Source organism: Trichechus manatus, unplaced genomic scaffold, assembly GCF_000243295.1.
Source record: "Trichechus manatus latirostris isolate Lorelei unplaced genomic scaffold, TriManLat1.0 scaffold00014, whole genome shotgun sequence".
NCBI lineage: Eukaryota > Metazoa > Chordata > Mammalia > Sirenia > Trichechidae > Trichechus > Trichechus manatus.
Window position 1 is genome coordinate 2,388,378 of NW_004443950.1, and position 12,451 is coordinate 2,400,828.

Sequence of the window (12,451 nt, forward strand, 5' to 3'; positions counted from 1 at the left end):
TAATTCCATTTTACTTGGATCCACAATCAAGGCCTGTGGAAACAGCTGTCAAGAAATCAAATGATGCATTGCATTGGGCAAATCTGCTGCAAAGACCTCTTTAAAGTGTTAAAAAGCAAAGATGTGACTTTGAGGACTAAAGTGCACCTCACCCAAGTCACTATATTTTCAGTCGCCTCATATGTATGGGAAAGCTGGACAATGAACAAGGAAGACGGAATAAGAATTGATGACTTTGAATTATAGTGTTGGCGAAGAATATTGAATATACTATGGACTGCTGGAAGAAGTAACAAATCTGTCTTGAAAGAAGTACAGCAAGAATGGTCCTTAGAAGGGAAGATGGCGAGACTTTGTCCCAATTACTTTGGACATGTTATCAGGAGGGACCAGCCCCTTGAGAAGGACATCATGCTTGGTAAAGTAGAGGGGCAGTGAAAAAGAGAAGACCCTCAAGGCGACACAGGGGCTACAGTGGGCTCACAGATAGCAATGATTGTGAGGATGGCACATGACTGGGCAGTGTTTCGTTCTGTTGTACACAGCGTCGCTATGAGTTGGTACCGACTCATGGCACCTAACACCAACAACAATAATTAATTAACCAATCAGTCGCTGGTAGGATTATTCGTCCGTTCCTGAGTTTTGTCAAGTTAGGGGTTCATTCCGCCAGCATTCCAGTGGTGAGATGTCCTATCTGCAAAAGCTGAACGCCTCTCTTGAATTCTTTGCCTTTCCGGAGAGAGGGTGAAATGCGGCGGGGTCTCTTTAAGAGCCCGCGCGGGGACCGGGGCGGCGCGCAGAGGCCCGGCTAGCGCCAGGCCGCGTTTTCCCTGACTCGCCCAGGAAGGAAACCCGGCCCGCCGGATCTGCCCGGGCCACGATGCTGCGGCCGCTGCAGAGCTGGGCTGCTCGGGCGGTACGCAGCGTGTGGCCATCTAGCCCCGGGAGTCCCGCCCCGGGACCCGGGCCGCGCGGGGCGCAGCGCCGGGCCGGGCCTCCGGGTAACTCGTCTCTTTGTTTCTGCCTTCTTTGGCTCACTACTGCGACCCCCGCGTTTTTCCCTCGCCTGCGGCCCCCTCACTTCCCACCCCTGGGCTCGCCCGAACCCAACTCGCCTCCCTCGGCCGCGGGGGGCGAGGGCGGTCGTTGGCTGGTACCTGGACGCAAGCTGGGCCAGCGGGCCAGGACAGTGGGCTTATGCCCGGCCTCTTGTTCTGGGCTGGGGAGAGGGGCTCTAAAGGGCAGAAAGACCCTCTCCCGCTCCCCGCGGACGGGGGCTGCTTTGAACACTGCCGCCCAGGGTTCAGTCGCCGACCCATTTCGGGTCCCATTCTTTAGGCTTTGGGGAAAAATGGAGGCCAGGAGCTGCATCTAACCAATCCCCGGCTGATGCTGGTGCGAGCCAGTGGTGGATAGTTTAGGTTCCTAAGGTCTGTCTCCTCCCACACCCTATAGGAGTGCGGGCTCCGCCAAGTCAGAAATGGAAGCAGCCGTTCTAGTGAAGTTGTGGTGTTCCTAGGCCTTGCGTGGTACAGAGGCTTCTCAGAGGCACCTGTAGGTGGATGGGCTAAGATGCCAGAAGCCTGGTCCCCACGAAGCCCGTGCCCTTGCCCACTCCTACCCCGTGTGCTATTTGTAGAGGCCACACAGCGTTTTTATTTGCTGGACACACTTCTGTTGACATCATAAATATAAAACATGCGGACAATGAGAAATATACTAAGTGAAAAAAGCTGAGCACAGTAGGGTCCCAGACATGGCAGCAGGATGCAGGCAGGCATATAGAGCAGTGGGCAGTCTGCCTCCTTCCGTCCGTGGAGAGTCCCAGGTGTCTTGGAAAACATCTTTAGGCCAAGGAGCAAGCATAAAAATGACCATTTTTATGGTGGTTTCGCAAATCAGGGCAAAAGAATTGGTTGTTTGAAACTAAGTTTAAACATCAATTTCTTTTGTAGGTAAAGATAGAGAAAATGAAAAAGAGAAAAAATCAGTGGTAAGTCTCTCTTTTATGAGCACTTTCCAGTGTAGGATAATATTTTTTTTTTTGTGGGGGAAGAGGGTCCATTCATTCATTGGACTGGAAATCAGATTTAAAAAAATAAATCCCAAAGATGGGTTAAAAAGAAGCACAGGTCACTAATATTTTCCGATGAACAAAGGACCTGAACAGGTATTTCTTATGGGAATTTATTAATGGCTAATAAACATGAAACACATTCACCGTCTCTCAATGAAAGGATGCTGTTAAAGCATGGAGATAGAAAGGCTTTGGAGTTAGACACACCTGGGTTCCAATCCCAACTCTTACTAGAGGTGGACAGCCCTTAACCTCTTAGAGCCTCAGTTTCCCCATCTGTATAAAGGGGAAAGTAATACCTCATGTGGTTGTTAAGAGAATCAGTGTTACAAGGTTTGCAAAACATAGAATATACAGGAGCTAATACTAATAAAATTAAATAATAATTAGCAAAAAAATTAAATTAAAATTAAATAAAATTAGCAAAGATTTAGAACAAGATATACCCAATTCTACTTTGTAACACATGGGGTTGCCATAAGTCGGAATTGACTCGACAGCAATGGGTTTTTGGTTTGATATGCAATATTGGGGTCCCTGGGTGGTACAAACAGTTAAGCACTCCAGTACTAACTGAAAGATTGACTGAACCTACCCAGAGGCACCTCAGAAGAAAGGCCTGGCAATCTGCTTTCAAAAGGTCACAGCCTTGAAAACCCTATTGAGCACAGTTCTACTCTGCAACACATGGGGTCACCAAGAGTTAGAATTGACTCAACGGCAGCTGGTTTCGTTTTGCTATTTTATACCTGATGTTAGTAGGATGTGGGATAAGGCACACACTCATTTTGCTAAAGGGGATGTGAATTGGGGCAACCGTTCTAGAGGGTAATTTGGCACCAAGCATCATAGCATTAAAATGCATTTATCCTTTGACTCAGTGATTACACTTCTAGAAATCTATTGAAGGGAAATAATTGCAGCCAATGACAAAGATTTATGTTCAGGGATGCTTACCACCGTAGTATTTACAGTATCAAAAAAATGGGTATCACAACGTGATTTTATAATAAAAAATTGTACAGAACTTAACATTCAGAAGTAGGGATTTCAGTAAGTCACGGTTTCTCTTATATGACAGAATATTATTCAGCTGCTCAAAATCATGTTTTTGAAAAACATTTAGTGACTTGGGAAAGTACTCACTGTGTAAGAGATAAAAAAAAACACAAAAACAAGATTAAAAGATTAAAATATGTGAAGCATGATCCAAAGGGAGGGGGGATCTGTAGAATGATGTATAGATTGAGTTTTTTTTTAATATCTAGAAAGAGGAAAAGTTGTTTCCTTTAAAACACCAAAAACTCAAATTCGTTAGCTCCCTAGTGGGGTGTCTGTGCCCTTTTGCACACTCCTTGAGTTCATTTTGTAGTTTGGGGTTCTAACAGTAGCTGAGAGGAACCTGGACTGGAGGGTGGCCTGGTGTCTGTTGGAAGTGTCATTGTTGAGCCCTCTGGGGTACCTTTAGGATGAAGGCAGGAGGAAACCTTTACAGTAGCCTGAGCTGGGTGGGGTGAGGTGAGACTGGCCCACTGTGACCCAGTGTCTTATGTAGGGCCTGATTGGGGTCATGAGAAGTGCCTGCCAGGCCCGGGTGTGATTTCCAACTGTTCCCTCCCAGCCCTGGCTCCTTGGGCAAGTTACTTAAGTGACCTGCGTTGCTCTGGGTACCTCCAGCCTGGGTGTAAAGGAACAGGTCACTGTGCTGCAGGACAAGCAGTTCCCTGTGTGTTCTCAAGGCCAGTCTTCTTACTGCGGGGTAGCTGCCCTGTGATCTGCTGGAGCCAAAACCACTTGGCCTGTGTCACCTGGCAGTGCCCAGCTGAGCAGAGCCACCTCAGAGTCGCCGGGCAGCAGGTTTGAGGCCCAGCCCATAGTCTGAATCAGAGGGGCTGCGTGCTACTGGATCCTCATGTGTAACTCCTCTGGAATTCTGAAGCAGAGGGTCTGGGTTACGCATTGAGAAACCCTGCTGCAGACCAGTGGAGTGCAACCTTGCCTGCTCGTGAAATCACCTGGAGAGCTTTGACGCACACGGATGACTACGTGCCATCCTCAGAGATCGTGGGTTAATTAGTCTGGGCTGTGGCCTGGATGAAAAGAGGTGTGAAACCTCCCAGGTGATTCTACATGTAGCCAAGGCTGGGAACCACTGTCTTGGATGCTTTTTTCCCCTACAGTGAGGTATTTGTAGGAGACGCTTGCTGGTTTTTGGTGGAGAGAGACCCCAGATGACTGTCTGTGGCCCCTCCCACTAGTGATAGGACCCCTCCACCAGATATGGTCATTGTGAGCAGATTGTAAGCTCAAGCTGTCCTGCTTTAGTCCTTCCTGTTAGTGCATTCTTCTCTTCTGTCAGGAATGTAAGGGCCCACTTCTCAGGTTCTGGAGAGGTTAAACGCAATCATGGTGTTGGTCACCTGTCTTAGGGCCAGGCCTACGCCAAGGTGCTCAACCAAGTCCTGGCTCTTTTTTTCCTCTCCTTTCCTAATATTCTCTAATCAATGACTGAGTGCTTTATTCTGCACAAAGCACAAAGCAGTGAGTTAAGTACTAGATAACATACATGGTTCCTGACCTCAAAGACGTTAGTTCTGGTTATGGAGGCAGCTAGGGAAAGGTCGGGCTAGGATGGGTGGGCAAGCCATGCATGCTCTAGGAGGGTCTGGTCTGGTGGGGAGTGGTCTGGTAACCACCAGTGGGGGGCCTTCAGCCTGCCACTGAGGGTCATCTTTTTGTTTAATATTATTAACAATGGGACGCTGGGGGTTTCCTGAGGATGATTTTTGTTTTATACATTGAAGTCTTGGGCTGAAACAGTTATGCTGTTCACATGAGCCCTTCCCCAGACATCATTCCCTGATGTTCCCTTGGGCATGTGATTTCTGGTTCTAACATACATTTGTCTTTTGCCAGATCTGTGTTGAGGGCAATATTGCAAGTGGGAAGACCACATGCCTGGAGTTCTTCTCCAGCACCACAGACCTAGAGGTATGGCCCCACACTGGGTTCCAAGGAGCCTAAAAAGCTTGGAGTAATTTAGAGAGGGTGTAGGTCAGGCGTATCCAATAGAAATAAAATGTGAACTGGGCCCAGGGAGCAAGGCTGCCTGTGACCCAGCCTCTGGTGGATCTGAGTGGTGTAGCAGATATTGCCTCAGGGGATAGGAACAGAGAGAGTTCTGAGAGACCCAGAAGAAGCGGGGTGGAGGTGGGAGGGGCAGAGAGTGATTCACAGATGAGGGATATTTGAACTGGATTTTGAAGGATGTATAGGAGTTTTCTATATAGTGTGAAAGTTGATATGACATGGGGTTGGTTGGGCACACTGGGCAGAAGGAACAGCATCAGCAAAAGCACAGAGGTGTGAAGAGTACGCATGTGTGTGGGCACTCCTTGGGGTCCCGTTCATTGCTTTTCTTTGGGCTTTTGTGTCCTATGGCCCTGCTAATGTGTACTCTGAAGGTCCACAGATGGATCCGAGTACTCTCAAAATCTTGGCCTCAAGAACACCATTTAAATTCTTCCCAGCACATGTCCTTACACTCAGAAAGGCTCTTGCACAGCCTGGGTTCGGGGGAGGTGAAAGGCCTGCCCTGCCCACAGTCAGAGGACCTGATCTGTGTCTCAGGAGATGCAGGATGGTGGAGAAGTTGGCAGTCATCTGAAAGTTCAAACAGGGGACCAGAGGGAGAGAATGGCTCTCAAGCCAGGGAGACAGGGAGGCTACTAAAGAAACATAGGCTCTTAGCTGCCAGTGTGCCCAGTGCAAAGATCAGAGGGTAGACATCGAGGCACAGCCTCATGGGAAAGCTCCCAATTGGGGACCTGGGCTTCAAGCCCAGGTCTGTCTGGCTTACCTCCTGGCTCCTCCCACCTTCCTGCCCAGCCTGACATGGTGGGCAGTACGGGCTAGGGGCTGAGACAAAACACTCAGAGAAGGATAGAAAGGACCAGCCTGGCCTTGGGGAGCCCCCAGGGCAGCCAGAGAGGTGGGATGCACGTATTCCTGCCTACAGAGGTGGATAGAATGTCCTCAGGTCATTTCTGGAAGTTGCGTGAGGAAGCCATGTCTAGATGGGGTTGTAGCCCTGCAAAGGGATCTGCTCAACCAGTTTGGCCCTCCCTGGGTGCCCAAATCTTGATTCATTCTCTGTCTCTCTCTCTCAACACTTGCATACTTTCACAGAGCTCAGACCTGAGAAGGAGCAGCTCCCTGTTGTTTTCTTTCCTTCCAGGTGTTGACAGAGCCTGTGCCCAAGTGGAGAAATGTCCGTGGCCATAATCCTCTGGTGAGCAGGTTGTTCCAGCATGAACCACCAAGTTCCCCTTCAGCAGCTGAGAAAGGTGGTGCTGATGCCTGAGTCTGAACCCAATCTGCCATCCTGCCCGGGCATATTCCTCCCTCTTAGCTGAGTTGGAGGAGGAGGAGGGGACAAGTGGAAAATGGTGGCATGTTGGTGTTCTGAGATCAAAGATCTCTGAGGCTGGGTGGGAGGACCTCCCGTCTGCTCTCTCAGGTGGCCAACCTTGGCTGCCCATCTCCCGCTGCTCATTCCACCCCCACCCTCTCCTAGAAGAAGCCCGTCAGAACCCAGGCCTGGCCCCCCAGGACCTATCTCCAAGTAACCAGTGTCCATGGTAAACCCCTGATTTGAGTTGTACTTGGCACATCCAAGGACAAGGGTGCCCTCTTGCTCACCCTGAAGCTACCTGTCTGCTTTCCCAATGGTGGACTTAGCAAGCAGGGGCTGCACTATGCCTGTCCCCTTCCTCATTCCTGGTTCCAAAGCCTCTGGATGCTGGAGAGAGCTGGGTGCTGCAGGAGGAAGCGTAAGAAAGGATGTAGGCTCTGGGCTCCCGCCCCTGACGCAGGTACTATGAGTCTCATTTTTCAGGTGAGGAAACTGCAGCTCACGTAAGTTCCCCAAGGCCATGCATCTGCTAATAACAGATCTAGACTTGAACCTTGGACTCTGAAGCCTGTGCCGCCCCCCACCCCTGTTTCTAGCAACACAGGTGGTATTTCCTTGCGTGGTTCATTAGACCCTGAGTTCCGTTAGGGACAGAGACTGTGTCCATTTTCATTTGCCACTATTTGCTAGAACAGCACATTGCCTAGCACATAGTAGATGCTCATTTATTCATTCATTCAGTGAATATTTATTGCATGTGCCAGACACCGTTCTAGATGCTGGGAACGAAGCAGTGAGCATCACAAAGCCCCTGCTCTCCTGGCGCCAAGAGTCCAGTGTGGGGACGCAGAAGACAAATAAATGTATAATATGTCAGGTGGTAATAAGAGCTATGAAGATGGCTAAGGCAGGTAAAAAATGTTATGTAAGGCAAAACCTTCGAGTCTGTGTGAACAACGAATCCATGGAGTCCTAAAATGAATTTCACCTCTCTGCCTCTGGGAGAAGAATGGGATGCCACTCATCCTCTTTGGGTGCAATAAAGAAGCCTCAGAAACATTTATATTCTCCAGAAAATGGGGAGGAGCCAGGGCTGGGTTATTAAGTAAGATAGCTAGAGTTGCAGATGTTAGGGGTTTTAGGTGACATTTCACAGAACAGAGTCATGGTCTCAGAAGTCCTAGTATCCTCGGTACAAATAGCGTTTCTAATGAGAGTTTTATAATAAATAATACAACAGAATTAGACAACTTTACACAGAGTTTTCACTCTGCACAGAAGAGCAAGATTGGTACTTTTGTGAATGGTCTCGCTACATCACTTGATCTGAATTGGTTTTCTGATGCAGAGAGGGGTCTGTTTCTGCAGCTATGGGGCAAGAGGGAGTGTTTCTCCTAACCTTCCTTGAGATTGTCTTTCACCTGCAGGTAGGAGGTCTGCACTTTTCAATGCAGAGCCTTGGAGCTTCATTAGTTAATCCAAGAATTATTAAAAAAAAAAAAAAAAGCCAAAAATACAGAAAAGATAATTAGCAAGTGGAATAAGGGGCATGAAGTGTTTTGGATCTGATATCTATGGGAGATGGGGTGGGGGCTTTTATTTTAGATAGGATAGCCAGGGAAGGTGGCTCTGATGAGTGACATCTGGGCAGAGACCGAAACAAAGCCAGGGTGTGAGGAATGCAGATAATCTGGAGGAAGAGTGTCAGGACGGAAGGAACAGCAAATACAAAGGCCCTGAGGTGGAATCATGCTGGGTGTGTTTGGGGGCACACTGAGGAGGCTTGTGTTGCATGGCTGGAGGCTGACTGAGCTGGAGGGAGAATGGTAGGAGACAGAGAAGACGGAAGGGATTCTCTAGGCCCTGTAGGGTGTGGTGAGGGCTTTGGATTTCATTCTGAATACAGTGGGGAGCCCCTGTAAAGTTCTGAGCAGGGCAGTGGTTTAGGTTTAACTGATTTAGCTGAACAGGTTTACTTTGGCTGCTGGGCAGGGAACAGATTGCAGGGGCTCAGTAAACATCTACTGAATGAATGTTCCCAGGGACTTTATGTGGGCTTCTGTTGTAGCTGTTGCTGGGCTGTTCTGTAATTGCTCTGGTGCTTGTCTTCTGTCTGTCCTGTTCTGAGAGCCCTGCGATATTGTATTCATCTCTCGCCCCAGCCTAGCCCCTAGGTTTCACGCATTTGCATTTCTAACAAGTACATAAGAATCACCTGGGGATCTTGTTAAAATGCAGATCCTGATTCAGTATATCTGGGGTGGAAATGTAAATTCTCAGCAGGGAACTTGTTAGAAATGGGAATTCTCAGCAGAGATTCCAACCACTATGAACCAGTTGGAAGCCCTGGTTTCATGAGATGGCTGTCAGTGCCCAAACAGACCAGGGTTCTGCAGATGCCACTGTGAGGTAAAGGGCTGCGTTCTCCTTCTGCAGGGTCTGATGTACAGCGACCCCTCTAGATGGGGCCTCACACTGCAGACATATGTGCAGCTCACCATGCTGGACCAGCACACTCGTCCTCAGGTATGTTCTGGATGCTCAGTTTCAACCTTCAAAAAATTTTTCTTCTGGTTGGGTGTGTGATTGTAAGGAAAGGAAACCTGTGTCACAAGGAAGCTCATCTTGGCTGTCAGTGGGCTCAGACTTCTCTGTCTCTGGGGCCAAGGTCTCTTGTCCCTGTGACTGAGGACCAGCCTCCATGCCTTCACTAACCTCCGCTAGCCAAGTGGTTGCTGTGATACTGCCCTGAGCCCAAGTCTTCATGACTCTGCCACTCCTGGGCCCAATGCCATTTGACTCAGCTCTCCTCAAAGGGTGGGCCCTGGACCAGCAGCAGCAGCAGCACCTGGGAACTTGTTAGAAATGCAAAGTCTCTGGCCCTACTCTAGACCTGCTGAATCAGAAATTCTGGGGATGGGGCCCAGCAACCTGTGTTTCATCAAGCCCTCCAGGTGAATTTGATACACATGGAAGTTTGAGAACTCTCATCTGAGCTCACAGGGTCTGACTGTTAGTACAAATTCTTCAGAGAAAGAATCTGATTGGCTCAGTTTGGGTCAGGTGTAGGGGCAGGATAACAGGGCACAAACATGGCTGCTTAGGCCCGTTCCACCAGCAGGGATGTGAATGGGCAGGGTCTCTTAGAAGAAAGGGTGGCTGAGGGGATCCTGATTGGCACCTGTGGTTCAAAACTGTAAGCACAGCCTAAGAGGCTTTGGCTCATGAAGGAGATGAATTGTGTCTGTAGCCAGTTACGTTGGCACAACCATTGGGCCTGGGTGCTTGCAACTATAGCTATAGTCCTACAAACCTGTGTGTTTAAAAATGCCAAGATGTAAGCTGAACGTTTTTGGTGAATATAAATTTCTGTCTCCCCACATCTCTGTCTAAAAAGTACAGGTGAGAGGATCTGAAGTTGCCTCTTTCCCCCTTTGCCCACCCTACTTTTCCTGAGGGGGCACTCAGCTGCAAACCTAAATTGTATCTGCTATATCTGCAAGGCTAATTAAGATAGGACGTAAATGTATTCCTCCATGAGGGAGGTAGAGAGAAAGAGAGATGGACAGACTGAGAAAGATGAGCAGAAAGAGGGAGATGGATGAATGGGGAGCTAGCACAAGAATCGTAAGTAAAGAGAGGGTGGGAAAACGGAAAGGAAGATGTATGGACAGAGAGCAGGTGGACAGATGGATGAGCAGGGAGAGTTCTGGTTTGCTGGCCCGGGTCCCATGGTGGGTGTCCTGGGCTGCTGAGTGAGGAGGGCAGAGTTTACTCACTCGGTATCAAGAGCGAGGGTCCCTCCTGCTTCCCAAAGGTGCACTGTGGACAAAGGGAAAGGTCATTGGTGGACGGTCTGGTACTCTGCCCGAGAGGGGCATTGCCAGCATCTTCCTCCTCCCTCTTGGGCACAGTTCTTCCCAGCTTACAAGGGCTGCAGTGATCTCTGCAGGGGCCCTGTGGGGAGGCAGCAAAGTTGAGGGCCCCTTGTGGGCCAGACCGTCAGGCAACAGTGGCAGAACCCCCAGAACCTCGCCCGCACTGCAGCATCCATGGGGCTCTAGCTCAGGCATACAGATCCCTCCGCATAAGCAAATTCACCACACGGACATTTAGGTCTGGAACAATCACCGCACTTTGCCTCTGCGCAGCACTTGGCAGTTTTTCCAGTACTTTCCCAAACCCATGTTCCAGTTGAGCATCACCTCTCCTGTGAAGGAAGCTGCTACGGGGCCCTCAGCCGGGCACTGCTGTGCTGCCCACTGAGGTCCGGGGCATGGCTAGGGCCCAGGTCGGAGGCAAGAACACAGCGGAACTTCAGTCACACCTGGGTTCTTCTCTGGTGACTGCCTCACCGTCCCTTCGGCCTCTGAGTTCTTGTATTCAGCGAAGACCTTAGGCAGGGGAGTAACAGCCCTTCTCAAGGCTTTCTGACCTCTTTGCCTGAGTTAGTGAATCACTTTTTGTTTTCCTTTAGACGTCACCTGTACGGTTGATGGAGAGGTCGATTCACAGCGCAAGATACGTTTTTGTAGAAAACCTGTATAGAAGGTATCGAAGTTTGCACAATTAATAATCTATTAAACCATAAATATTTAGAAATAAAATTGGGACTTATTTATTCAATGGACAGATATCGAGTACCTGCCATGCTGTATCACTTATTTACTGCCACAGTAATGCTGTGTGACAAACTGTCACAAAACCTCAGCGGCAAGCAGCTGTCTGCTGATGGCCGTGCGTCTAGGTGGTTGGCCAGGCAGCTGCTGACCTTGGCTGGGCTCAGTCATAGGACTGGGGGCTGACTGGTCTGGATGGCCTTGACAGGGCTGACTGGGTGGCTCATCTTCCTCTTGCCTCTCATCATCCTTCTGGAACCAGCTAGCTAGCCTGAGCGTTCCCTTTTCATGGTAGCGGGAGAGGCAAGAGTGCAGGGGGAAATGCATGGGCACTCTTTAAGGCCTCTGCTTCATGCTTGCTAGCATCTCATTGGCCAAAGCAGGTCACATGGGCTGAGCATCAGCAGTGGAAGCGTCTGTAAGTTACATAGCACAGGGTGACAGTATAGGAAGGGTGAAGAATCGGGGTGACTAGAGCAACCATTCTGTCACAGTGTGTATAACGTTTGTTGTGTTTTTGACTCAAAACTGCCTCTGCCCTCATGGGAACAGACTGTCATCTCTACAGAGTTGGGGGGCTCTGGTGGCCCATCGGTGTCGAGGCCTCAGAGGCGTGGGGCCTTCCATTTCTATGCTGGGTTAGCTGCTGATTTTCAGGGGTCTTGGGGGAAGCTGGTTGCAGGTTGGGGTCTGAAGTTTCTGCTTTTTGCGCACCCCTCCCCTTGTTGGTAGCTGTGTGCCTGGTCCTCCCCCCCCCTCCTGTATTATTACCTCTTCCAGCTTTGAGCTTCAGGGTGCTGCCGACATCCCCTCACAGAGGTGGTCCTCATAGCAGTGCAGGACACTCTTCCTTCCACTCTCCATCTGCTGGTTCCCTCTCCTCTGCAGCTGTCTCAAATGTCACCTCTTCTCCCGGCACTCCCTGGACCCTCCCTGACCACACCCTGACCACACCGTCTAGGTGGGTTGAGCCCCTTTGTTCTTCTTTTTTTTCTTATAAATTTTTTAAAAAAATTTTGTTGTTGTTGTTGAGAATATACACAGCAAAATTACACCAATTCAGCAGTTTCTACATGTACAACTCAGGGACATTGATTACATTCTTCAAGTCGTGCAACTATCCTCACCCTCCTTTTCTGGGTTGTTCCTCCCCCATTAACATAAACTGACTGCCCCCAGAGGTTCCTATCTAATCTTTTGAGTTGCTGTTGTCAGTTTGATCCCATATAGATGGTTCTTGAAAGAGTATAATCTCAAGGCAGACATTTTTTACTAGTTAAGCTTTTGTTTGGTTTTAAGAAGACTTTAGGGGTCATATATATATAAATTAAAAAAAAT

General features: G+C 49.1%; 1 protein-coding gene across 1 annotated transcript in view; it reads left to right on the forward strand.

Annotated features, from left to right (window-relative positions):
• Positions 1-786: 786 nt before the first annotated feature.
• Positions 787-12,451, forward strand: part of TK2 (thymidine kinase 2) — a 26,452-nt gene continuing 14,787 nt past the window's right edge. The window contains exons 1-6 of the mRNA XM_023726852.1: positions 787-1,004; positions 1,959-1,996; positions 4,997-5,071; positions 6,318-6,371; positions 8,931-9,020; positions 10,972-11,045. Of these exons, the coding sequence (XP_023582620.1) occupies positions 884-1,004; positions 1,959-1,996; positions 4,997-5,071; positions 6,318-6,371; positions 8,931-9,020; positions 10,972-11,045 (452 nt within the window). The 5' untranslated portion in view covers positions 787-883. The remainder of the gene's footprint in view (positions 1,005-1,958; positions 1,997-4,996; positions 5,072-6,317; positions 6,372-8,930; positions 9,021-10,971; positions 11,046-12,451) is intronic.